The sequence below is a fragment of the Thermobia domestica genome, chromosome 7 (assembly GCF_964235325.1).
Source record: "Thermobia domestica chromosome 7, izTheDome1.hap1.1, whole genome shotgun sequence".
Classification (NCBI taxonomy): domain Eukaryota; kingdom Metazoa; phylum Arthropoda; class Insecta; order Zygentoma; family Lepismatidae; genus Thermobia; species Thermobia domestica.
This window is the reverse complement of record NC_137460.1, coordinates 39,192,596-39,211,271: the sequence shown is the minus strand read 5'-3', so window position 1 is coordinate 39,211,271 and position 18,676 is coordinate 39,192,596. Positions and strand designations below refer to the sequence as shown.

General features: G+C 36.5%; 1 protein-coding gene across 5 annotated transcripts in view; it reads left to right on the top strand.

Annotated features, from left to right (window-relative positions):
* The window catches only part of LOC145690016 (tudor domain-containing protein 5-like), a 124,918-nt gene that overhangs the window by 90,254 nt on the left and 15,988 nt on the right, over positions 1–18,676 (top strand). For all 5 annotated transcript variants that reach the window (XM_081764500.1, XM_081764496.1, XM_081764499.1 and 2 more), the window contains exons 13-15: positions 539–1,149; positions 9,748–9,812; positions 15,423–15,618. In XM_081764500.1, the coding sequence (XP_081620626.1) occupies positions 539–1,149; positions 9,748–9,812; positions 15,423–15,618 (872 nt within the window). The remainder of the gene's footprint in view (positions 1–538; positions 1,150–9,747; positions 9,813–15,422; positions 15,619–18,676) is intronic.

Here is an 18,676-nt window from a genome sequence, read left to right as displayed (position 1 = left end):
TATATGAAACGCGGATTCACAGTTTAACCGTAATTCATTTAGATTTCAAGGCTGTCTTAACGGGAATCAAACTCGTGCTCCGTGCACTAAAAGCTTACGCGCGTTATGTAGTAAACCAACAGGAAGGCCGGCATTCTTAAGGATCGGATTAGACTTCAGCGTCCCTTTCAGTCGCAAAGGTATATGAGACGTGAACCTAACAGCTTAACGTGGAATTCGAATCACGTGAGTTTCCGCCGGAAACAAACTTGGGTCTCCCGCGCCACAAGCGCGTAGTCTAACCATATAGCCTCGAGGAGGATCTGGCATTTTTTAGTATTTAGCATGAATGTCAGATATCAAGTCTGGGAATAACCGACTGATTTAGCTATATCGTTTGCGTGCGCTTTCAAACAAAACTCCATTCTCTGAATTTAAAGATCATATATTTACAGAGAGTTTTTTTTTTTTTTTATTTGCAATAACATTATATATCATATTATATTTAATTTTTTTAACTTTAGTGTATGACTAATATGTAAATGTTACGTATTTCCAGATCGGAATAGGTGCAAACTCCGGAGTCCATGACCGAAAGGAAAGCATTGTGGGTGTGGCAGTGCGTAATACCAGAAAGACAAGTAGTGAATATTCTTCAGGAGCTTCTGTAACGGGTGATTATAAAGTCAGTCAACCAAAGAAACGTACAGCGCCTCCTCCTCCTCCTCCTGGGTTCTTCACAGACACCAATGTGGCTGCATCAAGCACTACTACAATTCCAGGATTCACTGACTCTGCTACTTCACTTCCCCCGTTCAACAACCCATCTACCTCCAATGCAATGCCATCGGCTGCGAATATGTTCATGCCCACTCCAAATTTCTTAGCATCTAACCCTGTGCTTGCAGCACTGGGAGAGCAGTATATGCTTGCTGAACTGAAGAAGCGGGAACTTCAAACTCAACAGTATGAATTACAACAGATGATACTGGCTAATGCGTTGGCTGGATTGTGTTTAAACCCCGCGCTTCCGTCTTTGCCATATGGACAGGCACCAGCTGTAGCGCCGCCGCCGTCGTTGTACACGACGTTTTCCAATGCGCCTGCTATAAGTGCGAATTCCAGGGTGGCATCTACGTCAGTGTCTGGTGGAGTCAGTGCAACAGACCGGTATGTTTTAGTGTTTTATTGTAGATGTATTTTAATTTTATGGTTATTTTTATTGTGTTACGTGCGTACTACCTGTGTATATCGTGACGTATGACCAAGAGCCTACATATTGTTGTTCTTGTTAATCACCAGGCTTGTGTTGTCAAGGTTCTTTGTAGAAAGGATATGGTTTGTCTCACAATTATGCACCCAGGCTAAGAAAGATGATGGTGACGATAGTAAATGAACTAGAGGAATGGAGAAAGTGGAAAGAAACGGGAGAGCTCCGAGGAAACCGACGAACATAGTGTTTGTCATCACAAAGTTAGCCTGGCGGGACCTGAGATCGAACAGGGACCCACATACCAGAAATAAAAGCTTTACCATGTGACATCACAGTCCCTTCATGTTTAGAAAGAAATTTCGTTCCGTTTGTGTTTCTTTTCTGTTGAAAGAAAATGTCCTGGTGATATAAACTAATGGACACTATAGGATATGTATTGTTGAGTAACAGTTGAGTAAAAATACAATATCCTCTGTATCTGTTCGAAATTGACATTGTTAAATTATTTCGAGACTTGGTGGTATCTTCCTCAGTAACATACCTCCCACTGCATTAGACTTCTTGGGGGGCGCGGTGGCTCAGTGGTAGAGCGTTCACCTCCGGTACTTGAGGTCCCTGGTTCGATCCCAGCTCGCGCCGTGTGGACTTTGTGGTGGACAAACACCGTGCTCGTGGGTTTTCTCGGGGTTCTCCCGTTTCCTCCCACTTTCATCATTTCACTCATTTCTCATTATCACCGTCTCCTTTAGCCTAATCGGCATAACTGTGAGACGTTAAACTTAAAGATTTCATTTCATTTACATTTTTGCATTAGACTTCTTGAAGTACTCTTCCTAAAGTAAGATAATCCTAGAAAACTGAAAGGGACGTAAATTATCGCAAAGCAACTATGTTGAAGTATATATCAAAATTTCAGATTTTATGAACTTTTTTTTTCCCACACTAAAGAATTGTTCTTGGGTCAGTCCATGTCAATTCATCCAGGTCATGAAACCCATAGTCTCAGAATGGCATGAAGATTTTTCTGTTTACTCTACTTGCTATCCTTATTGATCACACCAAATTTTAATTTGATATCTTATATACTTTTTTAGTTAAATTTTTTTTTAGTTTGGTAAAATATACGTTTTTGTTGTTGCTGAGGGTTAAAAGAGATTACGACATTGATATACTAAAAAGATCATAACTTTGTTAATTCTCATCATATCACCTTGATTTTTTCACTAAAATGATCACAATAAGATACAGAATAAGGTAAAAGTACATTCAGCTACTTGTACTTGAATTGTTGTAGTACATATTAGCTCAAACCTGGATATTACGATTTTTTTAAAGAAAAAACATAAAATTTTAAAATACAGTAAAAACTTAAAGGCACTACATAAACCAAAGTATTTATGTATTTATAAGCCTAAAGGCATGAGCTAATGTGTTCTGAAAGAAAAACTGTGGGTTTTTAACTGCAAATATTTTTAAACCATTTATCTTTAGAGTACGGCCAGGTATTTCAAGAAAATCGTAGACCTTCACGTTGGCAGCCCTGGCGTTATCCCTAATTGTCACAGGGACATGAACCATATCTCGTTACAAAGCTTATGGAACACAGATTCCAACAAGGTAACTTCTGTGCCCCCTTGTTTCCAACCCACAGAAGAAGAAGAAGAAGAAAAATTGCTTTTTTCAAAAAAAATATTTTGTCGGACTCTGGCAACACTGTTCATTGTCATACGCAGGAAAAAAATTCTCGCATACACACCAGACATTGGGTGGAATCATATAAAAAATAAAGGGCCTAGGTGCAATAGCTTGCAAGATAAAAATTCGAAACCTCGTATATACTATGGTCAACCTGTATATATTTTACGAAGGAACTGTGGTCTACCCTCAGGTTGGCAACCCTGGCGACTTCCCTAATTGTCACAGAGACGCGAATGATACCTCGTTGCAAAGCTTACGGAACACTGGTTCCAATGAGGTAACTTTTGTGCCCCCCTGGTTCCCAACCCACAAAAGAAGAAAATAGATATTCACTGAGTTTAATGAATTATACATATTCATCACATACAACAGATTGAATATAATCAGTGAACGAAAAAAGAATTTACCAAATCATCTTAAAGTCCTGAAGTGGTTCATTTACTATTTACACCATAGAGATCCTGAAGTGGAATTACAGAAAATGTTTAAATAAAACACTAAGAACATTTTATTTCTTGGCTTGCATTTGTTTCAACATCTTGTTGCACTGAAGATTGATTGAACCTATTTCCTTTTCGGAAAAATAATACATTCTTCCGGATGCTTTTGTGACTGGGAGGGGGTGTTACACATGAAATTATGTTACTCATAGGAATCCAGCAAACATCTTCTTTTGGGGACCAGTGAAAAGATGGAGCAGGCCCATGGGGATGCATAAATTTAATTTTAACGTCTCCTTCATCTTCATGTTTTGACAAAACTAATCCAAAATACCACCGGTCATCATAAAGGCATGCAATGTAATTGTGCACACCCACAACAGGCATTTTCACCGAATAATTTTCTCCAGTTGAATATTGTGCAAAAGTTGTCATCTAAACTTACTCGTTTTGTTCCATTGGAGTCTTCAGATTTGGGCTCAAAGTGATGAAGACTACGTGTTCCAGGTACTGTCCTGGCTTGAGTGAAACGCCCTTCTAAGTTTTTTCGTGCCTGTATCAAGGTTTCTTTTCTAATCATTGTGAACTTTATATTTTCTTTATTTTCCTTACAAAAAAAAAAAAAAAAAAATCGGAATTATCAATAGCATTACCAGGACTACGTTGGAGACGTGCTTTTGTCACGATGCGCTTGACAGTGCCACCTATACCGTCACAAGGAGACTTCCCATGGCTGGTGGAAAAAAAAAAAAACACCATGTAGCTTTTAATACAGTCTTTTTCATGAACTCATGTGGTTCGGATTCCACGTTAATCAGTAGGTCTACGTCTCATATAGCCTCGCTGCTGAAAGCGACGCTAAACTGAAATCAACTCAACTCTTTTTCATGAACCTGAGGGCTGTAGGATTCGCACTCCTCAAGATACCGAACGAAATTGCTACCTAAACTGATATAAGATTCCAACGAACTGTTTTGATTTGTGAAATACTTTGTGAAACAATCTTACTTTCTAAATACATTAAATATATTTTTAATTTATTAAATACTAAGACAGTTATCGAAAGCGCTTATGAGTAAAAATAATAAAATTATATTTTGGTTATTTGATTTTAAAGTTTACTGTAAAACCTTATGCGCAGTTGTATTAGTTCTAGAACATTGATAAATTTACTGCAGCTTAAATAATTTAACATCTTCAGCTTGATTAAAATGTCATAATTTCATTACGCCTTACATGTAAATCATTCAATGAGTTTTTCAGAAAGTAAAATGTGCACTAGTTTAACCCTTAGAAGATGCCTGGCTCATCCCTTTCTTTTAGCGCCAGTACTTCAAACCTCTGTTGCTCGGCTCCTAATGAACCTAGACTGTGCGTCCCCATGCCGAATCCGTAGGAGAAAGTGATTTTTCTTTTATGACAAAGAACAGTGTTGCCAAAGTCCCACAAAAGTCAAAGATGATTTTCATCTTCTTTTGTGGGTTAGGAACCGGGGGGGCACAAAAGTTACCTCATTGGAATCAGTGTTCCGTAAGCTTTGCAACGAGGTATCATTCGCGTCTCTGTGACAATTAGGGAAGTCGCCAGGGTTGCCAACCTGAGGGTAGACCACAGTTCCTTCGTAAAATATATACAGTATATACGAGGTTTTGAATTTTTATCTTGCAAGCTATTGAACCTAGACCCTTTATTTTTTATATGATTCCACCCAATGTCTGGTGTGTATGCGAGAATTTTTTTTCCTGCGTATGACAATGAACAGTGTTGCCAGAGTCCGACAAAATATTTTTTTTGAAAAAAGCAATTTTTCTTCTTCTTCTTCTTCTGTGGGTTGGAAACAAGGGGGCACAGAAGTTACCTTGTTGAAATCTGTGTTCCATAAGCTTTGTAACGAGATATGGTTCATGTCCCTGTGACAATTAGGGACAACGCCAGGGCTGCCAACGTGAAGGTCTACGATTTTCTTGAAATACCTGGCCGTACTCTAAAGATAAATGGTTTAAAAATATTTGCAGTTAAAAACCCACAGTTTTTCTTTCAGAACACATTAGCTCATGCCTTTAGGCTTATAAATACATATAAAATACTTTGGTTTATGTAGTGCCTTTAAGTTTTTACTGTATTTTAAAATTTTATGTTTTTTCTTTAAAAAAATCGTAATATCCAGGTTTGAGCTAATATGTACTACAACAATTCAAGTACAAGTAGCTGAATGTACTTTTACCTTATTCTGTATCTTATTGTGATCATTTTAGTGAAAAAATCAAGGTGATATGATGAGAATTAACAAAGTTATGATCTTTTTAGTATATCAATGTCGTAATCTCTTTTAACCCTCAGCAACAACAAAAACGTATATTTTACCAAACTAAAAAAAAATTTAACTAAAAAAGTATATAAGATATCAAATTAAAATTTGGTGTGATCAATAAGGATGGCAAGTAGAGTAAACAGAAAAATCTTCATGCCATTCTGAGACTATGGGTTTCATTTGATATTTTAGCTGGATGATTTGAAATGGACTGACCCTCTTCCCTTGGGAGATTTCGTTAATAAAAAAAAAAAAAAAAAAGTTTCAATATACAGGGTGTTACAAAAATGTGGTACAGTATTTTTGTTAACAGATTCCTCACATCAAAATAAGGGAAAAAATATTCATATGGACCTGTGCTCAAAAGTGGATAGCTTTGGAGTTATAGAGTGCCGAAAACCTGAAACAAGTGAACTTCCTCTACTCTGGGACCTATCGTAGTCGGGTCAAGACATCACTGAGGAACTATGAACTATCCAAATATCCTTGTTTAAGAATGCTCCAGTACTTCAATACCAATTTTAAGAGAGGTAGGTGGAGAGTGATCAAGTGCTTCCAAACAGCCTCTCTAAAAATTATTGGAGGTTCTGGAAGATGGATATTTTGAATAGTTCACATACTAGATCCTCGGTGATGTCTTTTCCCAACTACGATCAGTCCTCTAGTTGTGAACTATATATAGACCTCAAAAATGGATTTTTTAATATTTTTGATACCCTATAACTATGAATCTATGCACTCCTGACCAGGTCCATATGAACTTTTTTTTCTTATTTGATGTGAGAAACCTATTTTCCAAAATATTGTGACAAATTTTTATAGCACTCTGTATATACAAAATAGTACTTCTAATGATGTATTATGAAAGAAAGTGGTTATTCCACAAACATTTCGGGTTGTTTTTTCATCACAAGAAATCCACTTTATATTGCTCACCAGACTTTTTTTTATGAACAAAATGCCTTTAAAAAAAGAAAGCAACACTTCTCCATGCTTTTTTTTTTTTTTTTTTTTTTTTTTGCGTAGTAAAATAGTCACATGTACACTATAACACAAATATTTTAGTACACCATGAGCTACACTGTCTGTTTTTCTGTTTCCATCTGTTTGTGCTATGAAAAGAACGTTTTGAATGACGATCGCCGCTCCAAACCAATTTTCGTGTTCAAGTAAAAATGGGTTCAAATTATCTGGAATTTTGTGTAGCACTAGTACTTCAACCTAATTGTTTGCCGATGATTCATGTTCCTTTAACTCCTGTAAGATTATCTTAGTCTAGGAAAAATATTTCAAAGAACTTAATGTATTAGCGATATGCTAGTGATGAAGATAACGGCTAGTTTCGAAATATTTTAATATAATTCCCATTTCAAACTGATACTGAAGTTAGTTTTTTTATTATTATTATTATTTACCGTATTTACGCGTGTATGCCGCACCCCATGTAAACCGCGCATCCCCAATTTCTGGAACGTTAAAATTGAAAAATAAAAAAAAAAAAAAAAAAAACGTGTAAGCAGCACACATCAATTTTCTTTTTTTTTTTAAAAAAAAAACTGTACAATGTATTTTTTATCCTACTTTTAATCATTAAAATTGTTATACACAGAGACAATCCAACAATACTGTGATTATTAACAGAAATCACTCCCGTGCCTAGCTTTCTTCGTCGCCGAGGAGCTGGAGCACGTATCACCATCGGACTAAATAAAGTCTTCGCTCCCATCGCTGGCATTGGAAAGACAGCATTTTTTAAAGCTGCGGACGACAAGATCCACTGGAATTGAATTCCATGCTTCAATAATCCATTCGCACAAAAGGCGAAGTGAAGGTTTCTTAATTCGGCCAGTTGGCGTAGTTTCGTGTACTGCAGTTGCCATCCATTCAGTGTACAGTCGCCGCAAGTGGTTCTTGAAAGGCTGGTTGATGCAAAGAGGAAAGATGAGCTGTAACTTGTCATTTTATATTAAAACTTTTCTACTCTTGTAAAATTACTCACAATATTCCAGTATTAGGTTAATAAAAGCTCCCCGTGATTTTAAATGCTTGGTGGCTCAGTCAATTCTACATTTCCTCGTGTATGCCGCGCACCCTGTTTTTTGACTTCGTTTTTGTGCAGAAAAGGTGCGCGGCATACACGGATAAATACGGTATTTATTTCTTCTGTTGGTAGTTCATTTCTCTGAAACAGAACACCTTCCAACCTAGGCATTCCAAACTCTCTTTCAAACGAAGTTGCTCGTATATTTATCCTTGTATTTTGCAGGAGATGCTTTGTCGTGTAATGCTAGTGTAAATCTCAAAATAAAAGCTTTTACAGTTGTACAATATGTGCTATACGATAAATTAGAGGTAACACCTTGGAATATACAAACAATATGCCTCTGTCTTGTTAATCTAGTTTTCTCTGATGATATTTTACTACTTTTAATTCATATAAAGCTGTAAACGTGTATTTTTGAGAATGAAGCCTCATACCACTAGTATCCTCGTATGAAGAGACTGCTAGTAGTGTTTCCTTCTACTGCATTTATTTATTATTTTTGTTTTTAATGTAACGTTGTTTAGGGAAAATACTAGTTACCAGATATGAGTATGAATTTTTCACAGCAAAGCAGAAATGTATTCCCAGAAATTGAAATATACATTCGAAATCATGAACATTTTTTTTTTTTTTTTTTTTTTTTAATACATAGAGTCGCTGACATTGAGACATTCATCTCAACGTGACACAAAAGTTTTCAATACCAATATGGTAGAATTCTTTACGCAAGGCGGCACTAAACTATATGCGCATAGCTGTGATGACATCATTATTGCTACGGAAGAGTTGGCCGGCAAGGTGTTCCTTTAGTAATCCGAAGAGATAAAAGCCTCACAGTGCCAGGTCTGTACTATATACTAGATACATCAGAATTCTCCACTTCTGAGATGCTTAGCTGGCTGCTATACTTAGTTCGAGCTATCCTGAAAGTCACTACACGTTTTTACCTCCTTGAGGAAAAATCCAACAAGGGTTTAGAGTTTTCTATAACTATTTTCAACTAAATTCAATGGAAAATGCAAAGAGTTGATTAAATGTAGGTTAACGATACACAAAAGACAAGTCGACATATAATAAATTGGCAATTCTGAATCTGTTAGTGTTGGTTTGGTTTTGTGCCCAGTTACGCTCTGAAATTCACAAAACATTTGTATTCCCACGCTTGTGTGTGTCTTATCAAAAGTTCGCTGGCGATAAAACGTCTGGAGGAACATCTGGCTGGTCACTTGAATAAAAAGTACGATGTTCGTTGCGAAAAGAAGAAAAAATAATCATTTTAGAATTTTTTATCGTCTACGTACCTCACATAAAATGAGAAATGTTTACGAACAAATAAATGTTGGTTAAAAATGCATTGTACATTCTGGTAAAAATCGCGAAACTGGATTGGTTACACGGCTTGGAACCTGTATGTTAGGACTGATGTGAAAGAAAAATCAAGGAAAAACCTCACTTAGGATGGCTGGCCAGAAAAAGCTGTTGTATCTTTTCGATTGAGTGTATCCACGAGGAATAGAACCTGGAACCGGACACACCCAAGGCCAGAGCGTTAGCGACTACGCTACACGGAACTACACTTGCATATCCTTTCAGAACAAGCGTGATTGTTTATATTTTTTGTAATATCTTGGTCAAGTGCAGTTGTTTAAACCCCAATCCTTTGTATACATACACTACTGGAACCAACATATATAAAACTGCAGGCAACAAAATTTCATCGTTAGGTATAGCACCGAGTTTCTCCAATGTGACTGTTAATATTCCATGTAAGGTTGGCCCAGATCTTTAATTATTGTTTATATGTGGCCCCTATATAACCCGGTTGTAGTTGTAACTTAATTTTTCCTCATCTCGTTTTTTATTAGAATAGGCATAGAACTGCCAGAAACAAATTGATTTGTGTTACATATATGCACACAAATATATTGTTTTGAAAAGTTGACAAAGTAAGAAAAAATATTATGACTACTAATGTACAATAAGTCTTTGAAAATTAAAATCTTACGATAGTTGTACATTTATGTTGCTTCGTTTCATTCGGGTTTCTTTTCTTATATTTCAGCTCCAATGTGTGTGAAGTGAAACCTGTTCCCAAGAAACCGAAACAAAAATTCATCATGAAAGTGGGTAAGCTTATATTCTGTATCTTGTTACAGTGGCTGTCAACCTTGATGCGATTGACTCGGCGAATCAGTACAATTTTTGAAAAAATAAAACACACTTCTATTTGGCTATTCTTTTACAACTAGATGAAACAAGAATGAGTTTTTAGATCCAATTAAATGTGAAATTTGACTGATTTTTAGCATTAAAACTCTCTATATCAAGCCTTTGAGTCATTTATTCTCTGAGTATAACAATGTTCGATTGTTTTGTGTATGTATGTAAATTATATATATTCTAAAGAATATTTTCTTTGGTGTACTTCTGTATTCCGTAAAGTTCGAGGTGGACACAAACTGGAAAACGTTGGGAAATCGTGATAAACATTGGGTTGTTGTAAAATTAATATAGGATGTTGTTTCAATCGCAAACTCAAACTCCCATATGTATATTTTATGGCAATAATCACGTGTCAAAAGTGCCCGAAATCTTATATCAATTTTTGAACAACTCTATACATGGTGATATCGTATTAGGTATGAAATCTGAGAAATTCTTATGGTTTGAAGCCTGCAGGAAGACAATCACTTCATTTTGAGCTGCGCGAGTCATGCTATATTTAGTCACGAGCCGACAGTCTTGTTATTGTATTGCTGAATCGTTGTATTGCTGGGGACTACAGTGAATTAATGTTAGAGCTCTTAGGCTCGTGAAGGAAGTCACATTGGCAAAATTGAAAAGTTTTATCGATTCAGACTAAGGTAAGAAAACGTTCTTAATGTACTAATTGTACACTGAGCGTATACAAAAGTTAGCACCTAGATAAGTTTTCTTCTCTTAGGTTGAAGCAATAAAGCTAATCATTCTTTCCAGATGTGACTTCCCTCACCACCCGCTGTTACTCTGGTTCAGTCTCAAGCCATGCGAGTTTGTGGTGGACAATATTGTGTTTGAGGGTATTCTAATAACGCTTCCGACATTCATTTGAGTTTATCATCCGTCTCCTGTACTTTTTGACGTATAATCGGGAATGTTTGATTAGCATCGTAGTAACAAGGGACGTATCCCAACCGTGATAACTAGATATTTATGAAAGTCGATACCCTGACGAATTGTAGATCGCTAATTATTATGGTGATAGTCACTCGGTGCGTAAATGCCTTGTTTACCCGCTAGATATGATACATATACCAAGCAGTGACCGGGAGAGGCTGTGCCGAGTTATACCCCAAAAACGTCGGAAAAAGGCAGAAAGTAAAAAATGTGTGCAGGTAACCTGATATCTACGGGAGGACACGTGACCGAGGACACTGCAGTAGTCACACAAGCAATGTTGCCGTCCCATCACAAACTTAGTTTTTCAAATAGAAGTATACCATTTATGGCATTAAAACAATTGGTATAAAATATGAAAGAAAATAAGCAAAAGGTGGATTATCAGTTATTGCAAATAAGGGAAATACGAGGCTCTAAAGTTGAGAAATTACGCGGTCCATACAATGAAACGAACAAAATATGTACACTCTATCCAAAATGATTGTCGTATATCTATAACTGTCTACTTGTATGAATATAATTTGATAATGATTTTGCAGGGTACTTTTAATATTGATACTGTGTGTATAATTGGGAAATGTATATTTGTGTTAAATTTCATAGCAAAAGAATTATAAATACGAAAATTAGAGTGAGTAAACCAAAATGTTGCTAAATGGATAAGAAAATATTATTTTTGTTTTATTATTCTTAGTTACTGCTCTTTTGATATGAAATTTGCCACATACATGTCTTTGCCGATACACATACGAACATTGTAAGAAATACCGGGAGAATTCGTTATCAAATTATATTTCTACAACAACATATTTATAGACATGCGACAATAATTTTGGACATGAGTGTACATCAACAAGAAGACTGCAGAAGGAACAATATGTCATAAGGGCTCGATATGTCATATCCAGTGCCGAATGGGCCTTATACGTCATATCGAGTGTGCGGCTAGGGCGAGAAATATACTTATTCTGCCATACTATCTATGGCTTTTCTGTTGTGTGTATTGGTGTATCATGTTAAAATATTTTGCGCCTATATATTACTGGTAACCTGAGTTCAGTGTGTTTTGTCGTCATCGTTGTCTCACATGCTAACGTTTCCTATACTCTCGACTGACATCTATCCCAGGTCAGTAATTTTTGCGAATCGATCCTGACGTTCTTTCTTGTCACAGATTTGTTACCTTTCGTGTCACAGCTTTTCTGTACTCTTTTTAAGTGCTACACTGTCGTTTCTGTGGTTTGGAAGGCATGGAGGATTTATGCAGTGTTGCAGCCCCAAGACAGTTCGTTTTATAGCTCTCGGAAACCGTTTGAGATATCGATTCCACACAAACGCCATTGGAATTGCTGCACAGGAAGACTTGCTATTCCCATTTCCGCATTATGTCACATGATACTTCTTTCTATGGCTACTCTTAACATGTTCCCTTTTTGAGTGAATCCTGTATCACACCCGTTAGTCACTAGATGCTGTGCATGCCATAGTTCACTCCGTACTGTACATTTGTTCCTTCTACAGTCTTCTTGTTCTTGTACATTCGTTCGTTTCTCTGTACGGACCCCATAATTTCTGAACTTTAGAGCCTCATATCTCCCTTATTTGGCAACACTGATAACCCACCTTTTGCTTATTTTCTTTCACATTTTATGCCAATTGTTTTAATGCCATAAAATAGTATACGTTCTATTTGAAAAACTATAAGTCTGTCTTGAGATGGCAATACTGTCTGTGACACTACTGCCGTGTTCTTGGTCACGTGTCCCTCTCCAGTAGATATGAGGTTACCTGCACATATTTTTCATTTTCTGCCTTTTTCCGGCTATAACTCGGCACAGCTTCACCCAGTCACTGCTTGGTATATGTATTGTACATTGCGGGTAAACAAGGCATTTCTGCACCGAGCGACAAACACCACGATGATTAGCGATCCACAATTAGTCAGGGTACCAATTTTTATAATTACCTAGATGCCACGGTTCGCGTACGTCCCTTGTAAGCATTTTGACTAACACTTAATTATACAGTATTTCCGTACTGAGCAACATTTTATGTAATCGAAGACTTATGTCGAGACAAGCAAGCTACGACTTCCGCACGGTTGTCTAAACATGTTAGGAGAAAATGTAAGACTGAATAAAAACAACATTCTCGTACTTTTCTCATAATGTATTGGGACATCCCTGCGGAAACGCCGTGGTTTGCATCTTTCAATATAAGTCATGGATATCATCACAGACGTGCTTCTGAATACAGAAATGATAGTCACGCGTTAGCGAAACCTTTGTACGACGCTAACCATACTTCAGATCGTTTCTGAATATGCTCCCATGTCTTTCTATTTAATTTAATTTAATTTATTTGTTAAAAGATGTTAAAAGATTCGTCCACTTGCAGTGTTCTTCTTACGGTATATGTGGTTAATAGATTCAAAGGAGTTCTATTTCACGTTGCAAAACTGTGATAGACTTCCAAACTACGCAGATTCAGTACAGAACCTTAAAGGAATAGATTTAAAACCTCCGGTTACAATAGAGGGATACGATCAATGAACGAAATTGTTCCGGTTACAATAGAGGGATACGATCAATGAACGAAATTGTTCCGGTTACAATAGAGGGATACGATCAATGAACGAAATTGTTTCGGTTACAATAGAGGGATACGATCAATGAACGAAATTGTTCCGGTTATAATAGAGGGATACGATCAATGAACGAAATTGTTCCGGTTACAATAGAGGGATACGATCAATGAACGAAATTGTTCCGGTTACAATAGAGGGATACGATGAATGAACGAAATTGTTCCGGTTACAATAGAGGGATACGATCAATGAACGAAATTGTTCCGGTTACAATAGAGGGATACGATCAATGAACGAAATTGTTCCGGTTACAATAGAGGGATACGATCAATGAACGAAATTGTTCCGGTTACAATAGAGGGATACGATCAATGAACGAAATTGTTCCGGTTACAATAGAGGGATACGATGAATGAACGAAATTGTTCCGGTTACAATAGAGGGATACGATCAATGAACGAAATTGTTCCGGTTATAATAGAGGGATACGATCAATGAACGAAATTGTTCCGGTTACAATAGAGGGATACGATCAATGAACAAAATTGTTCCGGTTACAATAGAGGGATACGATCAATGAACGAAATTGTTCCGGTTACAATAGAGGGATACGATCAATGAACGAAATTGTTCCGGTTAAACTTAAACTAGAAATACAAATAACATGAACAAAGCAACGTTTATTTAAAAATAATAAATGTGTAACGGTAATAAAACTAACAAACCGTACACCAAGTCCGATATTTGAACTTTTCGTTGTGAAAGATTGTTGAACACGCAGGGTCTGACACAAACAGATATGCAAATTTTTCCGTCAGTGACAGTGACATCAAGCAATTTTTAGGCATTCCCTTCTATAGTGATTACGTTTTCGTCCCACGTCAGTCGATGTGTTGGGAGACGTCAGCTAACTGCAACTTTCCTTTAGTTGTGCAAACTATGTCACGCAACAAATTCAGATAAGTAAAAAAGTTCATTCTCTTCAACAGTAACGATGTCATAGACAAATCTGACCGTTTTTACAAGATAATACCCTTGTACAATCTAGTAAATTATGCCATTCAGCAATTTGGGATATTTGTCCATGAACTAACTATAGACGAAAGAATGGTATGATACTATGGCAGAAATAGTTTGAAAGTTACATAAAGGGGAAACTTGTAAAATTTGATTATAAGCTATGGATGTTAGCTACACACAAAATAATTAAGCGTTGCATATAATTCCATACCAACGTGGACTTAAAGGGGACAGCAAATTATTCGATTATGTTGTGGAATCATTGCTGTCTAGTGTGGAAAAACCAGACTGTCATTCGGTATATATGTACAGTTTCTTTTCGTCGTTCAATCTAGCAGCTAATGTGAGAAAAGGAAGCATTAACATGACTGAGACAGTTAGGGAAAATAGAACTGGAAAATAAATGTCCTTTGCTATTAAGAAAAGAAGTAAAAAGGAAATAGGATATGTGGACAAGGTTTGATCGTAACTCAGAAGTCAGTATAGTTAAATGGAATGATAATAAGGTTGTGTCTGTTGTAACAAATTTTGAATAGGTTGATTGCGTAGAAACAGTGACACGAAGAAACAAAGAACGTAAAGAAAGCATCAAAGTGCCATCAGTGCATTGCATCACATAACAAATTCAACAATGGCGTAGGTTTGTTTGGTAAACTGATGTGCTTATATTCAATCAAGATCAAAGGGAAGTAGTAGTATTGGAACCTGTTTACGAACATAATTGAAATCGCTGTAGTTGCCAGCTGAACACTATCAGATCTTGGGCTTAGCCAATTTGAATCTCCTGGAATTTCACAGAAGTATTACTATGGTATTACTCTCGTCGTCGTTGTTGTGCTTGCGGAAGGGGCTGTTTCTTACGAAGGGTATGGGACGTTTATCGGTGGCCATGACTGTATGTTAATATATATTATTGTCATTGAACATACGATAGTTTGCATATTTTGCTATAATCTATCTTTATTCAACAGCTTTTGGATCGGGTTCTACTCATATTTGCAACATTGACAACAGAGGATATGTATTCACTGAGGAGCTAAGCATTATTACTATAAAGACAACAGGAGCTCATGTTCTAGTGGAAATTTTGGATTCGAAGAAAGTCACGATACCATTTAAGGTGCTAAAGGATACTGAGAATCCTGAATTTTTCGAGGAGTTGAAAGGGTAAGTAATGTAGATTAAATGTTTCTTATTAGGTGTTGCATAATTTTTTTTCTGCAAACCTTCAGATAGATTTTTATAATACAATAATCGCCAAAATATACAGCACTGAAATGAAAAAATGAACAAAGTTACATTATTGTCATCTGTTAGTTTATTTCTCCTCAAAAGAAATTAACATCACGGGCGTCTGTGACGTGGGGACGCCCCCCCCCCCCGAATATTCTATTCTAATTTAATACATTTACTAACGGTAGAATAAGATATAAATAATAATAATTATATTTCTTTGGAATATAATATTCAGGCTGTAAAACTATTATAACAGAGTTCTTTGTATGTCTCAAGGGGTCCGTGAAGATAAGATGAAAGGTAACAAATTGAATTGAAGATAATACACAGGTTGGGCTAGGTTACAGTGTTGGTTGAATATTATTAGTATTAGATGGCAGAGTAGTAATTTATTATGTATGATACGATCAACTTTCAATAAAATAAAGTATACGGAAACTTATATTTAAGTCAATATTTCTTGGAAGGAAGTTCAAAGCTCCAATCAAAGTATCAAAGGGGACCGTGACTAAAAGAAGGTTAAGAACCATCGGATTATTACATAATATCAATATCAATGTAGGCCTAATATTTTTATGTCCTTCATTAGTCAAATAATAGTCCTTCAGGGTAATATTTGGAAGCTCATGAATGCAATGCAATGAGCTCATGAGTTAAGTGTCTTGTTTTCTCAATCAGTTATAGCAGGAGGAAATTTTGTTGCTGTGCTTGAATCTAATCTGAGGTCCAATAGGCAATGTCACTAGAATAAAACCACTTTGCCCTACAAGATGGTTATACAAAGGTGATCAGATTCGAGAAATTCTAGATAAGTATGATGTTATACTAGAAATTCTGAAACCGAAAAACAGCATGATATTTCTGAAACCGAAAAACAGCATACAAGAGCTCGAGGTCTCCTAGGCCATTTCGAAACTGGCATAACGTTATTGGAGCTGTTACTCCAGAAAATAATCGGTATGTTGGAACTTCTGAATAAGTCATTCCAAAGTTGGAAACAAACTGTAACAGGCTTGATTAAAGGCGTTGAAATTGTTTCAGGAAATATTCAGAATCTATGCAACGAAGAATATTTTGAAAAAAATAATGCAAGAAGCTAATGAGAAAGTAGAAAAATATAATTTGAACCCCTTTTTATTGCCAAGAATGAAGAAAGTACACAGGGCCGGTAGATGGGTATTATAGGGGAAAATATTATGCCATCACTGATGCAGCTGTGAAAGACTTAGAATCAAGATTTACTCAGTTAGGATTTCCTGCGTCTTCGGCAACTAGAAGATAGCGCTGTTATCAGGTGTGGTCGAACAAGTTGACATACTTGAAAATTATCCACAAAAATAGATGTAGCGTCATTTTCTCTTGAGATGAAGATGTTTCTGCAGAAGACTGTTGTGTCTTGTATCAGTCATGCTTGCAAAGTACTACCAGAAGTTCGAGCTATGTTTAAAAAGGTTGAAAACTTACGGCGTCTTTTGAGTGTGCTGCCAGTTTCTTGAGAAGCTGAGCGAAGCTTTATCTCCATTCAATGACACAGGAGAGATTGAATCATGTTATATGTCCCATACATCATGATTTACTGGATCTTCTCTGCCTAGACAAATTAGCAAACAGATTTATTGCAAGCAGTGACCGTCGCACGACGATCTTTGGTCCACTCACCATTAAAAAAATAGGTAACTAAAATAAATTAAGATGATTTTGTATTCCTTACGTCATTATGTGTGAAAATTTGCTTTTTCGTGTGTGTGTGTGTTTTTTAAAATTTATTTTATTGTTCAATATATTATTGAATAGCTTCGAGATAATTTAATTTTGTTCACTCTATCATGAACATACGTTTAATAAATAGAAGATAAAAACTGACGTGACATAATCTAAAATTCCGCTGAGGTACTAACATTTAAATGACTTTTTTTTATGTCCCCTCAAATTTTACATGCCGGAGACGCCAGTGATTAACATACACACTACATACACTATTAGCGTGTTGATTCACCACGGTATGCACCGCCTCGCGTAGACAGTGTTCATATCGTTCACGCAGATTCTCAAACATATCCTGAAACAAAGGTTACTGCAGACTTCTGCAAAAGAAAATGATTTGCTCACGTAATGTAGGCACAGTTCTTGGTGGTTTTCGTAACAATAGAAGCATAACTGTGTTATTTGGAACTCTCGGAATTGTTCTGCCACCTTTTACAAACTCGGTTCGCCTTCACGATCGCTTCCGGGGCCGCGGTGGCTCAGTGGTAGAGCGTTCACCTCTGGTGGTTGAGGTCCCGGGTTCAATCCCAGCCCCTGCCAAGTGAACTTTGTGGTGGATAAACAGCGTGTGCGAGGGTTTCCTCGGGGTTCTCCCGTTTCCTCCCACTTTCTTCATACCACCATTTCATTCATTTGCCCCCTACATAGAAATGCACTTTTGGTATCGAGCAATCAGCCTCTGTATCGCCTGCGAAGAAGGTTTTCAGTTACTCATGAAGCCACGTCTTCAACTACTTACTGGGCTCCCTCATCTGACTTGTACAAACGATTACGCAAAGCCTCCTTCAAGGATCGAAGATGGCGCTAGTTCAATGCTATATGGATGGTTATGTAGCGTGATTTACCCGCATACATAGGGACCTCGGTTCATTTAATTGAGACTCCATGAATACCTGCTATTAGACTTTATTATTATTATTATTATTATTATTATTTTCAAAAATGCCAATTGAACAACAACTATATATATATATATATATATATAATTTGTGTATATAATTTTCTAATGTAAAAACCAAGTATCTAACAAGCAACAAGGAACGATAAAGCTCAATATAAATGACTACATAGGAGCAAAAAATTTTTATATCATATGACAAGAACAAGAATTTTAAGATTGCAGTAATTGCACGTTTTGATCGAAAGAAATGCTTGGAATTAAACAAATAAATATGTAGACAAAAAATACATTACAATAAAATAACGGATTGTTTGATTAATTTTC